Source organism: Oncorhynchus kisutch, linkage group LG19 (assembly GCF_002021735.2).
Source record: "Oncorhynchus kisutch isolate 150728-3 linkage group LG19, Okis_V2, whole genome shotgun sequence".
NCBI classification, from domain to species: Eukaryota; Metazoa; Chordata; class Actinopteri; order Salmoniformes; family Salmonidae; genus Oncorhynchus; species Oncorhynchus kisutch.
Genome location: NC_034192.2, coordinates 40,137,908 through 40,163,224, shown reverse-complemented (window position 1 = coordinate 40,163,224; position 25,317 = coordinate 40,137,908). Strand labels below are relative to the sequence as shown.

Here is a 25,317-nt window from a genome sequence, read left to right as displayed (position 1 = left end):
AAATGAACAAATACATTCTGAAGGATGGGTTGAAACTAAGCACCAACCTTTCCACATCAGCTTTTATGTTTTTTGTTGTTGTTGTCACGAACTGATTAACAAGGTGCAAAGTGTCTTTTCCCCATCAAAGTCTGATTCACTTCAAACGTATCTTCCCACACAGAAAGAGCTCTTATCACTCTATGGCTCTTTCACAGTTTCCCTCTCCTTTTTATAATTTTTTTTCATCTCAACCCATTTATCCTGGCTATGCTTCATGGGGTCTTCCTCCCTGAACATCTACCCATTTATCCTGGCTATGCTTCATGGGGTCTTCCTCCCTGAACATTTACCCATTTATCCTGGCTATGCTTCATGGGGTCTTCCTCCCTGAACATTTACCCATTTATCCTGGCTATGCTTCATGGGGTCTTCCTCCCTGAACATTTACCCATTTATCCTGGCTATGCTTCATGGGGTCTTCCTCCCTGAACATTTACCCATTTAACCTGGCTATGCTTCATGGGGTCTTCCTCCCTGAACATTTACCCATTTATCCTGGCTATGCTTCATGGGGTCTTCCTCCCTGAACATTTACCCATTTATCCTGGCTATGCTTCATGGGGTCTTCCTCCCTGAACATTTACCCATTTATCCTGGCTATGCTTCATGGGGTAGCAATTTACTCTCCCTCTCTGAACATTTAAGTAAAATATACTGTGACCTTTTGTGTTTGTATCGCCACATTCATTTGTCTGATCTGGCACCTGCTTGGTTTCAGAAAGTATTCATAGACCTAGACTTATTACACATTTTGTTGTGTTACCACCTGATTTTCTTTTATCACACAATGCCCCTTAATGACAAAGTGAAAAGATATATTCAGTACCAGTCAAACATTTGGACACCTACTCATTCAAGGGTTTTCTTTATTTTTACTATTTTTTACTATTTTCTCCAGTGTAGATTTGGCCTCTTTTTAGGTTATTGTCCTGCAGAAAGGTGAATTAATCACCCAGTGTCTGGTGGAAAGCAGACTGAACAATGTTTTCCCCTCGGATGTTGACTGTGCTTAGCTCAATTCCGGTAAATTTTTATCCTGAAAAAACTCCTCAGTGCTTAACGATTAGAAGCATACTCATAACTAATGATGCTAATATAACACTTTGTATTAAGGACAAAAAGTTAATTGCTATGCCAATTTCTTCTTTCCAGTATTACCTCAGTGCCTTGGTGAAAACAGGATGCATGTTTTGGAATATTTTTTTAGTCTGTACAGGCTTCCTTTTCACTCTGTCAATTAACTAAGTTTTGTGGAGTAACTACAGTGTTATTGATCCATACTCAGTTTTCTCCTATCACAGCCATTAAACTCTGTAACTGTCTTAAAGTCACCACTGACCTCATGGTGAAATCCCTGAGAGGTTTCCATCCACTCTGGCAACAGAGTTAGGAAGGACACCTGTATCTTTGTAGTGACTGGGTGTATTGAAACACCACCCAAAGTATAATTAACAACTTCACCATGCTCAAAGGGATATTCTTACTTTTTACCAATCCACCAATAGGTTCACTATTTGACTGAGGGACCTGACAGATGATGGTGTAGGGTACAGAGATGAGGTAGCCATTCAAAAATCATGTTAAACACTATTATTGTACACAGAGTCCATGCAACTTATGTGACTTGTTATGCAAATGTTTTACTTTCACTCTTGAACTTATTTAGGCTTGCCATAACAAAGGGGTTGAATACTTAAATGTATTATACAAATATAATTCCACTTTGACATTATGGGATACTGTGTGTAGGCCAGTGTAACAACGACTTGGAAAAAGTCACGGGATGTATACATTCATACGTATGCAGATGGTCTTCCAGGTACAGCACTGCCTGTGGCTGTCGAACAGGAAATGACCTGAATGCTGATGCAAACACAACACATGCAAAGGACCCCGGGTTGAAAATCATATGGATATGGGTTGGCCACCTTCAAAACAAACAGATCACCATATACTATCTCTGAAAATGCTGCCTTTTAGGCCATCGGGGGGGTTATGCTTCCATTACCTTGTCATTCACAATGCTCTTCCCATCCCAGGCCCAGCTGCGCTTTGTGAAGTAGTTGACGGTGGCAAACTCGATGAGGGCAGAGAAGACAAAGGCGTAGCAGACAGCGATGAACCAGTCCATGGCCGTGGCGTAGGCCACCTTGGGGAGGGAGTTACGAGCACTTATACTCAGGGTGGTCATTGTCAGGACAGTGGTTACACCTAGGGGAACATCAAACAGTTTCAGCTTGGTCAGTTCCCTTTGATTATCATTCAATTATTTAAGTACCTTATCAACAGATACCATGTACAGCCAAATAATTATATTTGGGTTAGCAAAGTAGTTTAGGTGTATAGTAATGACACGGTATAGTGCAGACTTAAAGTGAAATGTTACTGTTATGTCATTTAGGAGAATGCATAACTTAACATGTACCAACATATGCTTTACTGTAACATCAAAGCAAGATGACATTTAGGATGCTCCAGTGTTACAGGAAAAGCCTGGGGCACAACTTGAATTCATAAGGAGATATATAGGCACATTTCTTATTTGATTTATTTCCAATCTAATCAATGGAAGATGGGATTAAAAGGACAGGCTACAACACCAAGAGCCAACAGGTAGGCTGCAATTTAATAATCTGAATGGTGTTGTTGTTATTTACTGTAGGATTTGGAAGGGGAGAAAGTGGACAGTTAAAGTTATGTAGACTAAGTTAGCCTAGCTAACGTTAAATAGCTCATCTTGGTTTGATCAGTGGGGAACCATCGGGACCTTGAAGGCCTAGGGATTTATAGAAATAGATCAAATATATATAAAAAAAACATTAACATTTATATTTTACAATATTGTAATAATTTTCTGATTTAATCTCTTCAGTTTGTGTTAATACTGAATAGAAAAAATATCCAATCAGAATATTCTTTAGTGGTATCTGGATAGAAACATTGAACCTGCTCAGCCAGCCATTGGCTCGGCATTTAGAAGCTGGACAGCTTTACCATTGTATTACAATTTTGGAGTAATAGTGGAATGAACATAGGGCTGTTGCGGTCACAAAATTTTATCAGCTGGCGATTGTCAAGCAAATAACTGGCGGTCTCACGTAATTGACCATTCGTTAATGAACACATTTAGCATCTCCTGGCTTCCACACATTAAAAGTCTAATAAATCCATGTAATTTAAAATCAAATCTAATTTTATAGGTCGCATACACATACACTACCTACTCATTCAAGGGTTTTCCTTTATATTTACTATTTTCTTCATTGTAGAATAATAGAAGACATCAAAACTATGAAATAACACATGTGGAATCACGTAGTAACCAAAAAAGTGTTAAACAAATCAAAATATATTTTATATTTGAGATTCTTCAAATAGCCACCCTTTGCCTTGATGACAGTTTTGCACACCCTTGATATTCTCTCAACCAGCTTCACCTGGAATGCTTTTCCAATAGTCTTGAAGGAGTTCCCACACATGCTGAGCACTTGATTGCTTTTCCTTCCTTCTGCAGTCCAACTCATCTCAAACCATCTCAATTTGGTTGAGGTCGGGGGATTGTGGAGGCCAGGTCATCTGATGCAGCACTCCATCACTCTCCTTCTTGGTAAAATAGCCCTTACACAGCATGGAGGTGTGTTGGGCCATTGTCCTGTTGAAAAACAAGTGATAGTCCCACTAAGCACAATCCAGATGGGATGGCATATCGCGGCAGAATGTTGTGGTATACATGCTGGTTAAGTGTGCCTTGATTTCTAAATGTCACCAGCAAAGCACCCCCACTCCATAACACCTCCTCCTCCTTGCTTTATGGTGGGAAATACACACGCAGAGATCATCCGTTCACCCACATTGCGTCTCACAACGACATGGCGGCTGGAACCAAAAATCGCACATTTGGACATCAAGACCAAAGGACAAATTTCCACCGGTCTAATGTCCATTGCTCGTGTTTCTTGGCTCAAGCAGGTCTCTTTTTCCTGTTGGTGTCCTTTAGTAGTGGTTTCTTTGCAGCAATTAGACTATGAAGGCCTGATTTACGCTGTTTCCTCTGAACAATTGATGTTGAGATGTCTGTTACTTGAACTCTGGGAAGCATTTATTTGGGCTGCAATTTCTGGAGGATGGTAACTCTAAACTTAACCTCTGCATCAGAGGTAACTCTGGGTCTTCCATTCATGTGGCGGTCCTCATGAGAGCCAATTTCATCATAGCGCTTGATGGTTTTTGCAACTGCACTTGGAGAAACTTTAAAAGTTCTTGACATTTTTCAGTTTTGACTGACCTTCATGTTATAAAGTAATGATGCATGGTAATTTCTTTATTTGAGCTGTTCTTGCCATAATATGGACTTGGGTCTGTATACCCCACCTACCTTGTCACAACACAACTGATTGGCTCAAATGCATTAAGAAGGAAAGAAATTCCACAACTTGACTTTTAAGAAGGCACACCTGTTGGTTGACATGCATTCCAGGTGACTACCTCATGAAGCTGGTTGAGAGAATGCCAAGAGTGTGCGAAGCTGTCATCAAGGCAAAGGGTGGCTATTTGAAGAATCTCAAATGTATTTTGATTTGTTTAACACTTTTTGGTTACTACTGTACATGATTCCACATGTGTTAGTTCATAGTTTTGATGTCTTCACTATTATTCTACAATGTAGAAAATAGTAAAAATAAAGAAAAACCCTTGAATGAGTAGGTGTTCTAAAACCTTTGTCCGGTAGTGTATGTCAGTTAAGCTTCACACCCCTTGTAAATCAGATTCATGTGATTAATTTTAAGATGTTATTTTGCCACTTAAGTTGTGATACAAACCTTATCAAAACCTAAAGGCCTATCGGCTAGGCTATATGAGGTGTGCGACTATGATTAGAAAAAGTCGCAAAGTGATAGGCTAATATTGTCACCCATCAGACTATTCTTGATTTAATCTCGTCTTTACATACACTAAATAATGTGTAAAATTTGTTTTGATTGAGATTGGACCATTATCATGCTCCTGTCGCAAAACAGGGGCAGCGGGGAAAAATACATCTAATCTATGCACTTAAATAGCTAATTGAGGACACTTTTCCCGTGGTTCATTTTCATGCCAGCCAGGTAGGCTATTACTCCTGTTGTAAAGATAAACAATGCGCTTAATATTAGTAAAGTTCAGAAATAAATATAGTAGGCCTAGCCTATTGAAAACTGATGGATTCTCCTCTTTTTAGTAGAGGCCATCACTCTGTTTTCTCGCGCAACTGCACAGCATATAGAAATGTTGCACAACATGAGCACATGGGCTCTCATGAAGTGTTTGATAAAATTTTCAAACACATTTTCACTGATGTCATAGTGATTAGAGGGAAAATAGAGTGCTGAGTACCAGGCAGTTAGCAAGTTTGGTAGGCTACTGATCACCATCAGCAGCATCAGAGCTTGGAGAAGACTAAACAGTCATGACTTGTGACTGCCAGTGTGGCGGTAATACAGTCAACCGCAACAGCCCTAAATTAACCAGTTACATTTTGACTTGCAATGGGTGGGACCATTTATTTTTTAAAGTGACGTGTCTAGGCCTCACTACTGAGAGTGCAAGAGATAATGAATTCATAATACAGAATAACAGTGGGTGGCGGCAATACACTAAGTCTGCCATAAAACATTGAAGAAGAAAGGGGAGCATTATAAAAGAATCAGTGTCGCTAGTAGCGTTAGCTAGCTTGTGTTGTAGTAGTGTTACAAAAGTGACAACATCTGTAGCAGCTGTTCAAGGTGGACTTCAAGGTGGATGTTGCTAATTTGTTATAGATCAACTTTCAAACTTAATTTACAAATGTCAATCATCTGGTAAGTGGCACTGTTTTTTGTTGCAGCTCACTTGCTGTGAGATACCACTTTGAAAATAATGACTGAAACATTATTGCATTTAAACTTTAGATCACCGGTTAGTGTGATGAACGTGATAAAATATATTTGCAATTGGAATTAATAGCTGGTTTGTTAATTTCATTTTGGAAATTAAATGGTTGTGCTTTTGTATTGTTATGATTTTATGGGGTCTACTCCAGTGAATGGGCTGCTTATTCTTTAACATGATTTTTCTTTCAGCACCATGGAACGCACAGGTGTTAGGGTCACTGTCCTTTCAGCACCATGGAACGCACAGGTATTAGGGTCGCTGTGCTTTCAGCACCATGGAACGCACAGGTGTTAGGGTCACTGTCCTTTCAGCACCATGGAACGCAGAGGTATTAGGGTCGCTATCCTTTCAGCACCATGGAACGCACAGGTATTAGGTTCGCTGTGCTTTCAGCACCATGGAACTCACAGATATTAGGGTCGCTGTCCTTTCAGCACCATGGAACGCACAGGTATTAGGGTCGCTGTCCTTTCAGCGCCATGAGCCTGTCACCTTTGATGTGACACTGTTGTTGTCACCATTGGCGATAGTGGTGTTGGCTACAATAGGTTGTGTAAACGGTGCATTATTTTATGATGTGTGTCACATGCCGGTTCTGTCTGTGTGTACGGGAGCCCAAAGAGCGGCCAGGCTCTTTAGGCTCTTCCTTCTGTTTTTCAGCTAGAGATTTTTTCTTAACGTTAAGGATCCCAATTTTGTTTATACGTTTTAATATTTAAACGTTAACACTCCTAATTGCAACATATGGTGCATTTGGTTTCTTGTAGGCGTAAGTAAAATACCATGTAAACTACTCGGTACCGGTGCCCCCTGTATATAGCCTCGTTATTCTTATTGTGTTACTTTTTATTATTTTAGCCTACTTGGTAAATCTTTTTTTCTTATTGAACTGCACTGTTGGTTTAGGGCTGGTAAGTAAGCATTTGTTGTATTTGGCGCATGTGGCAAATAAAGTTTGATTTGATGTCTTCTACCTGAACAGTGCACCTTGTATGTCAATGGTGACATTTCTTTTAAATGTACCTTTATTTAACTAGGCAAGTCAGTTAAGAACAAATTCTTATTTTCAATGACGGCCTAGGAACAGTGGGTTAACTGCCTGTTCAGGGGCAGAACAACAGATTTGTACCTTGTCAGCTTGGGGATTTGAACTTGCAACCTTCTGGTTACTAGTCCAACACTCTAACCATAAAGCTACCCTAACCACTAGGCTACATTAATCGATGACACAAAATATATCAAAATAAATAACCATACTTATCTAAAATTTTCTCATGACACATTTGCGCCTGTTTTGATTTGAGGGCTGTATGAAAACATTGCGAGTCCCCACTGAAGTTCAGCTTAGCTCAGATTTCCTTTTATTTTAATGAGTGGGAGGGGGAAAAAGTATCTGCAGATAAGAGATGAGACTGTATTTACTCAGAGTATTTTTAGAACTAAGGTCCAGAATAAGTTCTTTGAATTTCTTTAACCAAGTTTGTTCTTAAATGTTCATTTGCTGCCCACTTCTCTGTGGCACTGAAATAATGAGGAGAATTAAAGGGACACAAAGAATAATAAACCAACTAACTCCTCCTTTTCAGAGCATACCCAATCACATCTAGAAATGGTCTGATTAAAGCTTACACAGCTATGGGCCATTTCTACCGTGAACACATCAGCATTCTGTTTTTCGGTGCATACTATTTTGTGATGTACTTCTCCTTTATGTGATATACTGTGTTTATCATGTGAATGGTACTCACCTCTGCAGTGATATGACATCAACACCATTGTCCCGGAAACCAAAGACCCAATCCAATTTGCATACCGCCCCAACAGATAGTGAGGAGCTTTGTGGGCACTAAGCTAAAGATCCCGGGACTAACACCTCCCTCTGCAACTGGATTCTGGACGTCCTGATGGGCAGTCCCCAGGTGGTAAGGGCATGCAACAACACATCTGCCACACTGGCCCCTCAGTGGTGACATGCTTAGTCCCCTCTTGTACTCCCTGTTCACCCACGACTGCGTGGCCAAGCACTACTCCAACACCATCATTAAGTTTGTTGATGACACAACGGTGGTAGGCCTGCTCACTGACAACGCTGAGACAGCCTATAGGAAGGAGGTTAGAGACCTGGCAGTTTGGTGTCAGGACAACAACCTCTCCGTCAACGTGAGCAAGACAAAGGAGCTGATCGTGGATTACAGGAAAAGGAGGACCGAACACGCCTCCATTCACATCGACTGGGCTTTAGTGGAGCGGGTTGAGAGCATAAAGTCCCTCAGTGTCCACATCCTCAACAAACTATCATGGTCCAAACACCAAGACAGTCGTGAAGAGGGCATTGTCTATTCCCCCTCAATAGAATGAAAAGAGTTGGCATGGCTCCCCAGATCCTCAACAGCTGCACCATCGAGAGCATCTTGACTGGTTGTATCGTCGCCTGGTATGGCAATTGCTCGGCAACTGACCGTAAGGGTAAGGCGCTACAAAGGTTTGTGCGTACGGCCCAGTACATCACTGGGGCCAAGCTTTCTGCCATCCAGGACCTCTATACTAGGCTGTGTCTGAGGAAGGCCCAAAAAATTGTCAAAGACTCCAGTCACCCAAGTCGTAGACTGGTCTCTCTGTTACCGCACAAGGTAGATGTCCTAACCGATTTGCCAAAACTATAGTTTGTTAACAAGAAATTTGTGGAGTGGTTGAAACACTAGGTTGGAGTCATTAAAACTAGTTTATGTAAACTTTCGACATCAATTGTATGTATGTATGTATGTATGTATGTATGTATGTATGTATGTATGTATGTATGTATAATAAAATATTCATAACTTTTTTATTTGCCGTGCCATTGACGACGTTGCACGTACCCCAGTTTGGAATACCTGGTCTAGGATAACATTACTGTCGGATAAGGAGTCCCATACTCACCAAACACAGTCCTAGCTGGCACGGACTCTCTGTTCAGCCAGAAGGACACTTGGGAGAGGATAACGGTCATAATGCATGGTAGATAGGTCTGGATCACAAAGTATCCAATCTTCCGCTTCAAATGGAAATGTGCCGTCATGACAGTGTATTCGCCTGTAGAGAGAGAGTGCTTTATTAATTTATATGGCCTCGACTACAGTGCCACTCTTGAAGGATAGCGTTATTTATTTACCTCCGATTCTATTCGTTTTTCACCAGTTTTTCATAATAATATGGATGTGGATGCTTTGGGTTGGATATGCAATGTTCAAAAAACTATGGACTTTTCAGAGTTCAAACAATAAGCCTATTGAATAAAGCTTTGTACATTGTAATTGTATAACCGCAATGCAAAACTACACCTCTAACGAGGACATTCAATTATGCCAATGCCGCATGCATGACTTATAATGGGAGAATATCTCAAAGAGAACCCAAGATGAGAAGAGAAAGTTGTTTACCCACCTAATCCCACAATATGTATTATTCCCTGTTATTTGAGAGCACTTGCAGTATTGCCTGCTTCCACCCCATTTACAGGGAGTCTTGATGCTCTCTCGCTCTCCTGTCTTCACACACACGTTATGTTCTTCTATACTCGTGGGGACCTAAAATACATTTCCATTCAAAATCATATTTTCCCTAAACCTTAACATAAACTTATCCTGTAACCCTAACCACCAACTCCTTACCCTAAATCTAACCCCTAAGCTTAAAATAGCCATTGTCCTCATGGGGACGTGGGAAATGGGGGAGGATAATTTGCATGCCTGCCCTGATGTCTCTCTGTCGTGGATGGGGAGGGTAATTTGCTTGCCTGCACGAATTGTCTCTCTGTTGTGGACGGGGAGGTTAATTTGCATGCCTGCCCTGATGTCTCTCTGTCGTCGATGGGGGGAGAGAATCTGTGAGACGTGGTGGGATTTACTCCAGAGAAGCTTATGCGTGCTTCCCTGCGAACGGGGAAACTGTAATTACAGGATGAAGATGATAATCACTCCACAGACATAACAGACTTAAGGTCCTCTACCGCCATTGCAATCAAGTGGCTCAAACACCAAAAGATTGTGGAGCATTTTGTGTAGATTGGTAAAACAAATCCCAATTAATTGGTTCTCAATATCCAGGCTCCATGTCAACAATTTGTGGAAATTGTGCAATGGGGTAAATACTTGTTATTGGCTCTTTATCCGTGGCTTAACAATGCCAAATTAAAAACCTATACAGGATCGGTGTCCCTCCACTGGGACAGTTGAGCTAACGTGCACGAATGTGATTAACATGACATTGTAAATAATATGAAAAAATTCCTAGGACATAGACATGCATATGTGCAGAAAGCTTCAATTATTGTTAACTGAACTGCACTGTCCAATTTACACTAGCTATTATAATGAAACAATACCATACTATTGTTTGTGGAGAGTGTACAACAACAACTTTTATCACGGCAACTGGTTTGATACATTCACCTCTGAAGGTAAATAATGTACTTACATTCAATAATCTTGCTCTGATTTGTCATCCTGAGGGTCCCAGAGATAAACTGTAGCATAGTTTTGTTTGATAAAATCCATTTTTATATTCAAATGTAGGAACAGTGTTCTACAGTTTGAATTCCCTGCTGTGTCTGGCTCCACACCCACCCCGCCCGGCCATCTAGATGTGTGAAGGAGGTCCCAGTGGGAGGCCCTGGTGCACAACTGAGCAAGAGGACAAGGACATTAGAGTGTCTAGTTTGAGAAACAGACACCTCACAAGTCCTCAACTGGCAGCTTCATTAAATAGTACCTGCAAAACACCAGTCTCAACGTCAACAGTGAAGAGGCGACTCCGGGATGCTGGCCTTCTAGGCAGAGTTGCAAAGAAAAAGCCATATCTCAGACTGGCCAATAAAAAGAAAAGATTAAGATGGCCAAAAGAACAGACACTGGACAAAGATATGGCTTTTTCTTAGTAACTTAAATGCTAATAAAACGAAATACATACTCTTCAACCAATCGCTGCCCGCACCCGCCTGCCCGACTAGCATCACTACTCTGGACGGTTCTGACTTATGTGAATATGTGAACAGAATATGTGGACAACTGCAAATACCTAGGTATCTGGTTAGACTGTAAAGTCTCCTTCCAGACTCAGATTAAGCATCTCCAATCCAAAGTTACATCTAGAATCGGCTTCCTATTTCACAACAAAGCCTCCTCCACTCATGCTGCCAAACTTACCCTCTTAAAACTGACTATCCTAAATATCCTTGGCTTCGGCGATGTCAATTACAAATTAGCCTCCAACACTCTACCCAGCAAATTGGATGCAGTCTATCACAGTGCCATCCATTTCATCACCAAAGCCCCATATACTACTAAAGCCAACAGCTACTTTGGCCACCTTTCCTTCCAGTTCTCTTCTGCCAATTACTGGAAGGAATTGCAAAAATCATTGAAGTTGGAGACTTATCTCCCTCACAAACTTTAAGCGTCAGCTGTCAGAGCTGTACACAGCCCATCTGTAAATAGACACGTTGGTGGTGAGGGACTCTTCACTGTTCTAAAGTGGAAGAAGGGAGGTGCCCTCCTCTATAGCTTGTTAAATCCGCCACATTTGATTGGGAATGGAGCAGACCAGGGGAAGGATGCCTTTCCAGCAGATGAGCAATGCACTCTCATTCCAGAAGAAGGCAGGAGACATGGCAGCTTGACATACTCCTCTGTGGGTGCAAATGAAGATGGAGAGCCTGGTTCTAGATAGCTTCAGCCTCCTGTCGGCACTGATGACACCTGCACACCCTCACTTGAGATGCTAATGTCCAATGCATCTGATGGAATCTAGGCCAATCATTTGATTTCACATTAACTTTAGTCCTCTGAGCAAGTTGACCTTTATTGAGACGAATCTTGTCCTGGAGGTAGAGCTGTGTGATTTCCACTAAATGGGCCATCTGCAAAGTCAAAATTGGCTGTATATATATATATATATCATAAAAAAAATTATGAAAACAAAAATATGGTCTTTTTGGTGTTTAATTTAAAGTTTTGGTTAGGATTAATGTTAGAAGTGTAGTTAGGTTTAAAATGTAATTTTATGACTTTGGGGCTGTGCCAGCTAGTGACTAATATTTTTTTATATTTTTTTTATTTCACCTTTATTTAACCAGGTAGGCTAGTTGAGAACAAGTTCTCATTTGCAACTGCGACCTGGCCAAGATAAAGCATAGCAGTGTGAGCATACAACAAAGAGTTACACATGGAGTAAACAATTAACAAGTCAATAACACAGTAGAAAACGAAGGGGGGGTCTATATACAATGTGTGCAAAAGGCATGAGGAGGTAGGCAAATAATTACAATTTTGCAGATTAACACTGGAGTGATAAAAGATCAGATGGTCATGTACAGGTAGAGATATTGGTGTGCAGAAGAGCAGAAAAGTAAATAAATAGAAACAGTACGGGGATGAGGTAGGTGAAAAGGGTGGGCTATTTACCAATAGACTATGTACAGCTGCAGCGATCGGTTAGCTGCTCAGATAGCTGATGTTTGAAGTTGGTGAGGGAGATAAAAGTCTCCAACTTCAGCGATTTTTGCAATTCGTTCCAGTCACAGGCAGCAGAGTACTGGAACGAAAGGCGGCCAAATGAGGTGTTGGCTTTAGGGATGATCAGTGAGATACACCTGCTGGAGCGCGTGCTACGGATGGGTGTTGCCATCGTGACCAGTGAGCTGAGATAAGGCGGAGCTTTACCTAGCATAGACTTGTAGATGACCTGGAGCCAGTGGGTCTGGCGACGAATATGTAGCGAGGGCCAGCCGACTATAGCATACAAGTCGCAGTGGTGGGTAGTATAAGGTGCTTTAGTGACAAAACGGATGGCACTGTGATAGACTGCATCCAGTTTGCTGAGTAGAGTGTTGGAAGCCATTTTGTAGATGACATCGCCGAAGTCGAGGATCGGTAGGATAGTCAGTTTTACTAGGGTAAGCTTGGCGGCTTGAGTGAAGGAGGCTTTGTTGCGGAATAGAAAGCCGACTCTTGATTTGATTTTCGATTGGAGATGTTTGATATGAGTCTGGAAGGAGAGTTTGCAGTCTAGCCAGACACCTAGGTACTTATAGACGTCCACATATTCTAGGTCGGAACCATCCAGGGTGGTGATGCTAGTCGGGCATGCAGGTGCAGGCAGCGACCGGTTGAAAAGCATGCATTTGGTTTTACTAGCGTTTAAGAGCAGTTGGAGGCCACGGAAGGAGTGTTGTATGGCATTGAAGCTTGTTTGGAGGTTAGATAGCACAGTGTCCAAAGACGGGCCGAAAGTATATAGAATGGTGTCGTCTGCGTAGAGGTGGATCAGGGAATCGCCCGCAGCAAGAGCAACATCATTGATATACACAGAGAAAAGAGTCGGCCCGAGAATTGAACCCTGTGGCACCCCCATAGAGACTGCCAGAGGACCGGACAGCATGCCCTCCGATTTGACACACTGAACTCTGTCTGCAAAGTAATTGGTGAACCAGGCAAGGCAGTCATCCGAAAAACCGAGGCTACTGAGTCTGCCGATAAGAATATGGTGATTGACAGAGTCGAAAGCCTTGGCGAGGTCGATGAAGACGGCTGCACAGTACTGTCTTTTATCGATGGCGGTTATGATGTCGTTTAGTACCTTGAGTGTGGCTGAGGTGCACCCATGACCGGCTCGGAAACCAGATTGCACAGCGGAGAAGGTACGGTGGGATTCGAGATGGTCAGTGACCTGTTTGTTGACTTGGCTTTCGAAGACCTTAGATAGGCAGGGCAGGATGGATATAGGTCTGTAACAGTTTGGGTCCAGGGTGTCTCCCCCTTTGAAGAGGGGGATGACTGCGGCAGCTTTCCAATCCTTGGGGATCTCAGACGAGATGAAAGAGAGGTTGAACAGGCTGGTAATAGGGGTTGCGACAATGGTGGCAGATAGTTTCAGAAATAGAGGGTCCAGATTGTCAAGCCCAGCTGATTTGTACGGGTCCAGGTTTTGCAGCTCTTTCAGAACATCTGCTATCTGGATTTGGGTAAAGGAGAACCTGGAGAGGCTTGGGCGAGGAGCTGCGGGGGGGGCGGAGCTGTTGGCCGAGGTTGAAGTAGCCAGGCGGAAGGCATGGCCAGCCGTTGAGAAATGCTTATTGAAGTTTTCGATAATCATGGATTTATCAGTGGTGACCGTGTTACCTAGCCTCAGTGCAGTGGGCAGCTGGGAGGAGGTGCTCTTGTTCTCCATGGACTTCACAGTGTCCCAGAACTTTTTGGAGTTGGAGCTACAGGATGCAAACTTCTGCCTGAAGAAGCTGGCCTTAGCTTTCCTGACTGACTGCGTGTATTGGTTCCGGACTTCCCTGAACAGTTGCATATCACGGGGACTATTCGATGCTATTGCAGTCCGCCACAGGATGTTTTTGTGCTGGTCGAGGGCAGTCAGGTCTGGGGTGAACCAAGGGCTGTATCTGTTCTTAGTTCTGCATTTTTTGAACGGAGCATGCTTATCTAAAATGGTGAGGAAGTTACTTTTAAAGAATGACCAGGCATCCTCAACTGACGGGATGAGGTCAATGTCCTTCCAGGATACCCGGGCCAGGTCGATTAGAAAGGCCTGCTCACAGAAGTGTTTTAGGGAGCGTTTGACAGTGATGAGGGGTGGTCGTTTGACTGCGGCTCCGTAGCGGATACAGGCAATGAGGCAGTGATCGCTGAGATCCTGATTGAAGACAGCGGAGGTGTATTTGGAGGGCCAGTTGGTCAGGATGACGTCTATGAGGGTGCCCTTGTTTACAGAGTTAGGGTTGTACCTGGTGGGTTCCTTGATGATTTGTGTGAGATTGAGGGCATCTAGCTTAGATGTGCCAAGCTGCCTCCAGTACATGAGTCACCCCAATAAATGCCAACCTGTGTCCTCTGATAAAGGACAGAGGGAAGGAAGCATGGGCTACAGTGCCTATGTAGGACTGCTGCCATTGACCCAGGTGAGGGGGATAAAGACAAATAGATAAAGATGATTACACTTGATTGGTTAGAAAACAAACCCACAATATTTTCATTGAAGGTCCAATGCAGCCTTTTTAAATTGTATTTTTTATATCAAATCATTACTGGGTAACAATTAAGTACCTTACTGTAATTTCTTTCAATTAATATGGTCCAAAATAAACAAAAACAGCTTCTTAGCAAAGCATTTTGCTAGGACCGTCTGAGAGTGTTATGAATGGGGAGGGAAAAACTGAAAACTTGCTGTAATTGGCAGAGAGGTTTGGAACTCTCTTATTGGTCTATTAACCTAAAGAGTCTTCAAACAGCTCTTACACTTTATCATAATTTTCACAATTTCACAGAATTATTCCAACCTCATATATAATAAACACAGATTAAATTAATGGAAATGTACAAATATTTACTTCTAATGTTATTTTGTCATTTTCTGTCCACACATTCGCTTTGGCGAACACCCCTCTGTTCTCTCTATGTGAGTCAATGTAAAAATATAACAAAATGTAGTGATTTGCTAAAAGTATTTTGCTGTTATGCTCGTGGCCCTATTGCAAGATGTCCCTCGCACTCAAGCCTCAGTCACCCAAGATGTCCCTCGCACTCAAGCCTCAGTCACCCAAGATGTCCCTCGCACTCAAGCCTCAGTCACCCAAGATGTTCCTCGCACTCAAGCCTCAGTCACCCAAGATGTCCCTCGCACTCAAGCCTCAGTCACCCAAGATGTCCCTCGCACTCAAGCCTCAGTCACCCAAGATGTCCCTCGCACTCAAGCCTCAGTCACCCAAGATGTCCCTCGCACTCACGTACAGTCACCCATGATGTCCCTCGCACTCAAGTACAGTCCCCCATGATGTCCCTCGCACTCAAGTACAGTCACCCATGATGTCCCTCTCACTCAAGTACAGTCACCCATGATGTCCCTCGCACTCAAGCCTCAGTCACCCAAGATGTCCCTCGCACTCAAGCCTCAGTCACCCAAGATGTCCCTCGCACTCAAGCCTCAGTCACCCAAGATGTCCCTCGCACTCAAGCCTCAGTCACCCAAGATGTTCCTCGCACTCAAGCCTCAGTCACCCAAGATGTCCCTCGCACTCAAGCCTCAGTCACCCAAGATGTCCCTCGCACTCAAGCCTCAGTCACCCAAGATGTCCCTCGCACTCAAGCCTCAGTCACCCAAGATGTCCCTCGCACTCACGTACAGTCACCCATGATGTCCCTCGCACTCAAGTACAGTCACCCATGATGTCCCTCTCACTCAAGTACAGTCACCCATGATGTCCCTCGCACTCAAGCCTCAGTCACCCAAGATGTCCCTCGCACTCACGTACAGTCACCCATGATGTCCCTCGCACTCAAGTACAGTCACCCATGCCAAATGACCTAGTTTACCCCCACGGTTGATGATACACTGACACAGTGCTGATGAACGATTCCTTTAAAGTCAGACAATCAGCAAATCTGTAGCGGGAAAATACAACAAATGGATTTTCAGCGAAGGGGGCTCCTCCATATTTCACTTGGGAAATGTTCCTAGTGGGACTTGGGCCCAGGAATTAAATATTTTACTCACTTTCAGACTAGTAGCATCTCAGCTAGAACATTTGGTTCCTTGGAAGTTGTCGGAAGGTACGTTTTTGGTTTGACATTGGTTCTGGGAATGAAGCCATACATTTTCTAACCAGATAGAACATTTAAAACAAATGTTGTTTGAGAACATTTTGCCTGTTCTAGGAATGTTTATTTTTTAGGTTATAGAGAGTTTGAGAACATTTTACTCTGATTCCTTGAAAGTTTTGCCGGGAGATTTTACTAACACTCTTTTTTTATTTATTTAACCAGGCAAGTCAGTTAAGAACTAATTCTTATTTACAATGACGGCCTAGGAACAATGGGTTAACTGCCTTGTTCAGTGGCAGAACGATTTTTACCTTGTCAGCTAGGGGATTCAATCTAGCAACCTTTCGGTTACTGGCCCAACGCTCTAACCACTAGGCTACCTGCCACTCTGAAAACACTGAGAATTTTGAATAACTTCCTTAATGAACTTTCACTGAATGTTTCAATAAGACTTCATAACACAGCTAGAGTGGCTTATTTTGGGTTAACTTTTTTAAAAACTCAAAGCACAGATAGGACACATGGAAATTAATTTCCATAGGCATGAATGCTTTTTTATTGTGACACGGCATCAGCGAGATTCAAAACAATAATCTTATATTCTCTCTCCATGGAATTAGTCCACTGCCCCACCAAGGTGGCACTAGCATGCAATGTTTTTTTTGATGATAACAAAGCTGTTCATTTTTAGTCATTTCAAAGGAAACAAGCACTCATTAAGATCAGGTGTGGCCAATTAGTGGGCGCGGCCAACACACCTGAACACATTTAACAAGATAGAGGATAGAGAGTTTTGTTGATGCTGAGAATGGAATGTATATGTTTTTAAATACCACTTAAAACGCTCTGAATGTTAGTGTTGTGGTTTTTATAGAAAATGTTCTTAACATTCTAAACTGAATTTATGTATTTAAAAACTCTTACAACGTTATCTGAATATTAAAGTTTTCTTGTCATTATGGCAAGTTTTCTTAATGTTCTCTGAACAATGAGAACATGATTTTAAATAGAACCACAAGGAAACCTTTAGGAAACATTATACTTTAGTACTAAAATTCCCGTAGACGAACGTTGCTAAAGTTCTTAAATAATTTGTTAACATGACTTTAAATAGAACCAGGTGGAAACCTGTAGGAAGCGTTATGCTTAAGTACTGAAATTCCCACAGAACAATTTGAGAAAATGACTTTAAATAGAACCATCAAGAAACTGATGTACTGAAATAACCACAGAACTTTGTTTCTTAACATTCTCTGAATAATTTGAGAATATTCCCAATGTCAAACGTTCCTAGAACATTGCCAGAATTGAAATTCAATGTAATCATGTTTGAAGTTTTAGGAAACGTTCTGTTTAAAGTAATGAAACTGGAGATGAAAGAAAGGAACACCTAATTAGGTGAGGTGCTGGCTAGCGGAGTAGAACACTTGAAGAATTAAAGGAGAGCCGCACACTCTAGGAGCTCAGATGCAATAATTGAATAACCTAATAACCAATGTTTCCGCATCTGAGATCCTAGAGTGTGCGGCTCTCTTGATCTTTTTAAAGTAATGAAACGCCAAGAAAATATATATTTTTTTGGTCAAGTTTCTTAAATGTGCTGAGAATGTTCCAAAGCAATTATCCTGCATCATTCCCAGAAAGTTGTGGGAAGATTGTATGCAAAATAACCATAGGACAACATGCTCTCACCAAGCTCTAAGAAACATATGGTTCTCAGAATGTTATGTGCTAGCTGGGATTATGACTGGAGCATTTAGTTGAGATTGGAGTGAATGAAAAAAGAGTTGGGATTGCAATTGGATGTTAAAACAGCCAACAGTAGTATTCTCTACATCGTTGAAATGTAGACTTCTGGGTAATAATGGAGAGTGGGAGTCTGTTTGTCTAAGTGAAGGAGAAGAAGAAGGGGAAGGAAAGGAGGAGGATAAGAGATCATCAAGAGCGTTTCAAACATGTAGTGACTTGTCTGATGAGAGTGCTCCCCAGAGACGCATGTGGAGACATGCAGAGGGGGCAGATACTAATCATTGAAGACATGAGACACCGTATTGATCCACCTGGCTGATCCATGCCATGCAACGTAGCTGTGTTCTGTGGCTTTTCTGACCTATAATTAACTACTGTTCTGTATCTTCACAGGAGTTAGTACAGTTTGCTTCTGTTCCGATGGTGAATCATGTAATGTAGTTATAAAAAAAGGAATATACTGTAATTCCACGAACCTTCTGCTTTCCCCTCAGTACTATACATATGTTGTAACTCCTCTTAAATTAGATGAGTAATTGCATTTTAAAATTTCATAATGTTCAATGATGAAAAACAACCTGTTAGCCATACTCCAGCATAAACAAGCCTGTCTGTCATCTCGATGGAGTGTATGTGTCACTGTCGGTTCCCTTTCTTTTCGCTAATGACTCCCGTCCATCTCCTTTGTTGAATGCTTTCCCCATCTGTTCCTATACGCAGGCTTCTTCCTTCCTGTGTTTCCGAGGCCCAAAACACCACAAATCCTAATTTAACACTCTGGTGCACTTTGGTGAGACAAGGCTCCTTTTGTGTCTTACGACAGCTCCAAAATAAGACCAGCAGCACAGCTCAGGAATAAAGAGGCGGCTCTCCTTTCAGAACGGAGCTCTCCTGTGTGTCTGAGTGAATGGCAGCTCCTACAGCTGTGCTTTTGTTTCCCATTAATGTTGCAATTAGGCACAAAGTGCTCACTCGCTCCCTCCCCTCCATTCTCCTCTCCAACCGACTGAGGAGAACAGGAGTTCTTGACTCCCGTAGGAGGCGGCGCGCCTGTGTCTCCGAAGCTTTTGTAGTGCAATGGGTTCAAAGTGGAAAGTCTCGTTTTCCGACAGTCAAAGCAGAATTATTGGTTGTTGTTTTGTGCTGTTGGTTCCCCAGTTAGACTAAAATGTATTTTTGGAGAAATTCTAGTCGCAGCTCCTATGAATAAACTCAGACATGCAGTATCTCCCACTGAGAAGACATGGAATAAACATTCTTTCATCCTCTGTTATCCACTGGCTGAGTCAACTAACAGTGCATTGCAACCTGAGTTGTTAGTACTCTTGAGGAGACTTGGCCTATCCACAGTGGGACCTTGGGAAGATTTCATAAGAACACAGACTTAGTCCTTGGTTGCACAAGCAGAATGGAAGATAAGAGTGAAATGTGATTGGTGGATTCAGTAGCCAAAACGGGTTGAGAAGCACTGAACAAACCGATGCAGCCAGTAGTAGCAAGCAGTGCCTCTCACTGAAGTGGGCATCAGGAATCTTAAATTATCTGTAGTAAAAACATCCACATCTGCTCCACTAAACTTTGTCCATCTACAAAGTGATGTAAAAGTTATGTATTTTTGTTTCGCACTTTCTTCATTTGCTGGCAGCGGTGGGATCCAGGCCTGCAGGGAGAGCTTGTGCTCATGATCTAGTTGTCTAATTGGATGAATAACCAAGTGAAGTAATATCCTGAGCGTACCTGTGCTGGACTTGATGGTTTCTTGGCCCACTGTTTGGCCGAGAAGGTCGTACTGGTTCAAACGGGAACTCTCTCCTTCCACCACCACAGAGTCGGCAGCCTTACTAGTCCAGACGTAAGTCACCTCTGACATTGTATAGGCATCTAAGATCACAAAGGGAGTGAGGTTAACACCATCAGTGTGGTATGTGAAAAATATGAAAATAGGGCAGTGAGTCATTCTCTCTTGGGCAGTGATTCATTCTCTCTTGGGCAGTGATTCATTCTCATTTCTGATGATTCAAGAGAATAGTGTCTAATGTCATGTAACTGATTAAGGGTTGTATAATTCCCTGCCCCCCCCAAAAAAAATCAACTCCATGACTATGTTGCCCATTGTAAGCAAGATCATTACATTTTGTTAGGCAAATGAAAGAAAATGACTACTGCCTTGAGAAATCAACACCGTATAAATGATATAAGATCCATATCACACCATATTAGTGTGTGTGTATATATATATATATATATATATATATATATATATATATACAGTGCCTTGCGAAAGTATTCGGCCCCCTTGAACTTTGCGACCTTTTGCCACATTTCAGGCTTCAAACATAAAAATATAAAACTGTATTTTTTTGTGAAGAATCAACAACAAGTGGAACGACATTTATTGGATATTTCAAACTTTTTTAACAAATCAAAAACTGATAAATTGGGCGTGCAAAATTATTCAGCCCCCTTAAGTTAATACTTTGTAGTGCAACCTTTTGCTGCGATTACAGCTGTAAGTCGCTTGGGGTATGTCTCTATCAGTTTTGCACATCGAGAGACTGACATTTTTCCCCATTCCTCCTTGCAAAACAGCTCGAGCTCAGTGAGGTTGGATGGAGAGCATTTGTGAACAGCAGTTTTCAGTTCTTTCCACAGATTCTCGATTGGATTCAGGTCTGGACTTTGACTTGGCCATTCTAACACCTGGACATGTTTATTTTTGAACCATTCCATTGTAGATTTTGCTTTATGTTTTGGATCATTGTCTTGTTGGAAGACAAATCTCCGTCCCAGTCTCAGGTCCTTTGCAGACTCCATCAGGTTTTCTTCCAGAATGGTCCTGTATTTGGCTCCATCCATCTTCCCATCAATTTTAACCATCTTCCCTGTCCCTGCTAAAGAAAAGCAGGCCCAAATCATGATGCTGCCACCACCATGTTTGACAGTGGGGATGGTGTGGTCAGGGTGATGAGCTGTGTTGCTTTTACGCCAAACATAACGTTTTGCATTGTTGCCAAAAAGTTCAATTTTGGTTTCATCTGACCAGAGCACCTTCTTCCACATGTTTGGTGTGTCTCCCAGGTGGCTTGTGGCAAACTTTAAACAACACTTTTTATGGATATCTTTAAGAAATGGCTTTCTTCTTGCCACTCTTCCATAAAGGCCAGATTTGTGCAATATACGACTGATTGTTGTCCTATGGACAGAGTCTCCCACCTCAGCTTTAGATCTCTGCAGTTCATCCAGAGTGATCATGGGCCTCTTGGCTGCATCTCTGATCAGTCTTCTCCTTGTATGAGCTGAAAGTTTAGAGGGATGGCCAGGTCTTGGTAGATTTGCAGTGGTCTGATACTCCTTCCATTTCAATATTATCGCTTGCACAGTGTTCCTTGGGATGTTTAAAGCTTGGGAAATCTTTTTGTATCCAAATCCGGCTTTAAACTTCTTCACAACAGTATCTCGGACCTGCCTGGTGTGTTCCTTGTTCTTCATGATGCTCTCTGCTCTTTTAACGGACCTCTGAGACTATCACAGTGCAGGTGCATTTATACGGAGACTTGATTACACACAGGTGGATTGTATTTATCATCATTAGTCATTTAGGTCAACATTGGATCATTCAGAGATCCTCACTGAACTTCTGGAGAGAGTTTGCTGCACTGAAAGTAAAGGGGCTGAATAATTTTGCACGCCCAATTTTTCAGTTTTTGATTTGTTAAAAAAGTTTGAAATATCCAATAAATGTCGTTCCACTTCATGATTGTGTCCCACTTGTTGTTGATTCTTCACAAAAAAATACAGTTTTATATCTTTATGTTTGAAGCCTGAAATGTGGCAAAAGGTCGCAAAGTTCAAGGGGGCCGAATACTTTCGCAAGGCACTGTATATATATACTGCTCAAAAAAATAAAGGGAACACTTAAACAACACAATTTAAATCAATCACACTTCTGTGAAATCAAACTGTCCACTTAGGAAGCAACACTGATTGACAATACATTGGAAATTATAGGCATTTAGCAAGACACCCCCAATAAAGGAGTGGTTCTACAGGTGGTGACCAGACCACTTCTCAGTTCCTATGCTTCCTGGCTGATGTTTTGGTCACTTTTGAATGCTAGCGGTGCTTTCACTCTAGTGGTAGCATGAGACGGAGTCTACAACCCACACAAGTGGCTCAGGTAGTGCAGCTCATCCAGGATGGCACATCAATGCGAGCTGTGGCAAGAAGGTTTGCTGTGTCTGTCAGCGTAGTGTCCAGTGCATGGAGGCACTACCAGGAGACAGACAAGTACATCAGGAGATGTGGAGGAGGCCGTAGGAGGGCAACAACCCAGCAGCAGGACCGCTACCTCCGCCTTTGTGCAAGGAGGAGCACCGACAGAGCCCTGCAAAATGACATCCAGCAGGCCACAAATGTGCATGTGTCTGCTCAAATGGTCAGAAACAGACTCCATGAGGGTGGTATGAGGGCCCGACGTCCACAGGTGGGGGTTGTGCTTACAGCCCAACACCGTGCAGGACGTTTGGCATTTGCCAGAGAACACCAAGATTGGCAAATTCGCCACTGGCGCCCTGTGCTCTTCACAGATGAAAGCAGGTTCACACTGAGCACATGTGACAGAGTCTGGAGACGCCGTGGAGAACGTTCTGCTGCCTGCAACATCCTCCAGCATGACCGGTTTGGCGGTGGGTCAGTCATGGTGTGGGGTGGCATTTCTTTGGGGGGCTGAACAGCCCTCCATGTGCTCGCCAGAGGTAGCCTGACTGCCATTAGGTACCGAGATTAGATCCTCATTACCCCTTGTGAGACCATATGCTGGTGCGGTTGGCCCTGGGTTCCTCCTAATGCAAGACGATGCTAGACCTCATGTGGCTGGAGTGTGTCAGCAGTTCCTGCAAGAGGAAGGCATTGATGCTATGGACTGGCCCGCCCGTTCCCCAGATCTGAATCCAATTGAGCACATCTGGGACATCATGTCTCACTCCATCCACCAACAGACTGTCCAGGAGTTGGTGGATTCTTTATTCCAAGTCTGGGAGGAGATCCCTCAGGAGACCATCCGCCACCTCATCAGGAGCATGCCCAGGCGTTGTAGGGAGGTCATACAGGCACGTGGAGGCCACACACACTACTGAGCCTCATTTTGACTTGTTTTAAGGACATTACATCAAAGTTGGATCAGCCTGTAGTGTGGTTTTCCACTTTAATTTTGAGTGTGACTCCAAATCCAGACCTCCATGGGTTGATAAATTTGATTTCCATTGATAATTTTTGTGTGATTTTGTTGTCAGCACATTCAACTATGTAAAGAAAAAAGTATTTAATAAGAATATTTCATTCATTCAGATCTAGGATGTGTTATTTTAGTGTTCCCTTTATTTATTTTTTAGTGTTACCTTTATTTTATTTTTTTGAGCAGTGTATATAAAGTCATCACATCTTCGTACCATGGGTGTTTTATACAGAGAGTCAGATCTCTTCCAAACCGTGGGGGTTTTATGCAGAGAGACAAATATGAAGAGGCTAAGACATTTCAAAGAGTAAACATTGACACAGTGAGTCATCAACGCCATTAGAGAATGATTTTCTCCCGCTGCCTGTCTTGCTGCGCCATGAAAACACTTAACATACAGTATTTAACTCCTCCAAACATTTAAAGTAAGGCTTGTATTATTAATTGGCATTGGCAATGGTTGAGTTTCTTTTAATAGGCTGAAGGTTTTATAGCCAGGGGACGGCTTGCAGTGCACTTCACAACATGCAATGACATACTGACTCAGGTAGCGTTTTATTTGATTTTAGGGGATGAAGCACTAGTTTGCCACTCTAACTAACATCCAAGGGTAGTAGCAGCCAAAGGAGAGGAGAGCGCTGCATCGATACTAGGATGAAAACAGAGAGTTCAACTCAGCCACCAAACCCAATAACACTACCTTCTTATCTTTTTCCCAGAAGCTCAGACCAAAGCCTTTCTAAATATGTGCTGCTACTGACAGCGTGTGTTTTAAGTGAAAACATGTGTGGGCGGTGGGAGGTAATTCTAAACCCTTAGTGGTTATGGAATGGTTATTGCTGTAACAAAGTTGAAATTTAAAGCTCAGTGTTTGTAGCAGCAGAAACAGAGTCTATTCTTATCCTGTGTCTTGTTTGGTCTTGTATCCCCTGTTTGGTTTGTTTAGTTATGGTGTGGGACTTGAGAGTGGGACTGTATGCGGGTTTAGGCTCAAATCAAATGAAGCAAGAAGATCTAATTCTGCCTCTTGGAAAAGCCAGTGTTGTTGACATGGAGCAGAGTGAGGAGCCGCGCTGAACGACACTGAACACAAAGGTCACAGTGGTGATTCATTCAAAACTGGTGGCCCCCCCAACTAAATCAATGTGACCTACACACATACGACACATGACCTATTGTACGACTTAAACTAGACACATTTTGATTCCTGCACGAGTTTCAAATCGCATGTTCTTTTCATGAGAGTAATGCCTGGCAACCCAGTGACGCCGTGCGTCTATGTATTTGGTATGCATTACTCACAGCTGCCAAACTTCAGGGGACATGAGTGGAAGTCCATGGGGAAGTCCTCCAGATGCATGGGACACTCTGCGTGAACCGTCAACCTAGATACAACACATAAAGCCCAATGCGTCACTGTAGCGTCCCAAAACACAGATCCAGTTGAAGTCGGAGGTTTACATGCACCTTAGCCAAATACATTTAAACTCTGTTTTTCACCATTCCTGACATTTAATCCAAGTAAAAATTCCCTGTCTTAGGTCAGAGGATCGCCACTTCATTATAAGAATGTGAAATGTCAGAATAATAGTAGAGAGAATGACTTATTTCAGCTTTTATTTCTTTCATTACATTCCCAGTGGGTCAGAAGTTTACACACACTCAATTAGTATTTGGTAGCATTGCCTTTAAATAGTTTAACGTGGGTCAAGCGTTTCGGGGAGTCTTCCACAAGCTTCCCACAATAAGTTGGGTGAATTTTGACCCATTCCTCCTGGCAGAACTGGTGTAAGTGAGTCA

The 25,317-nt window shown here is 42.5% G+C and overlaps 1 protein-coding gene across 1 annotated transcript in view; it reads right to left on the bottom strand.

Moving 5' to 3' along the window:
* LOC109910368 (gamma-aminobutyric acid receptor subunit alpha-2-like) overlaps positions 1 to 25,317 on the bottom strand; it is a 58,903-nt gene that overhangs the window by 9,012 nt on the left and 24,574 nt on the right. Inside the window, exons 6-9 of the mRNA XM_020509557.2 lie at positions 24,820 to 24,902; positions 20,022 to 20,165; positions 8,872 to 9,024; positions 2,051 to 2,253 (exon numbers count right to left, since the gene is read on the bottom strand). Coding sequence (XP_020365146.1) covers positions 2,051 to 2,253; positions 8,872 to 9,024; positions 20,022 to 20,165; positions 24,820 to 24,902 — 583 coding nt within the window. The remainder of the gene's footprint in view (positions 1 to 2,050; positions 2,254 to 8,871; positions 9,025 to 20,021; positions 20,166 to 24,819; positions 24,903 to 25,317) is intronic.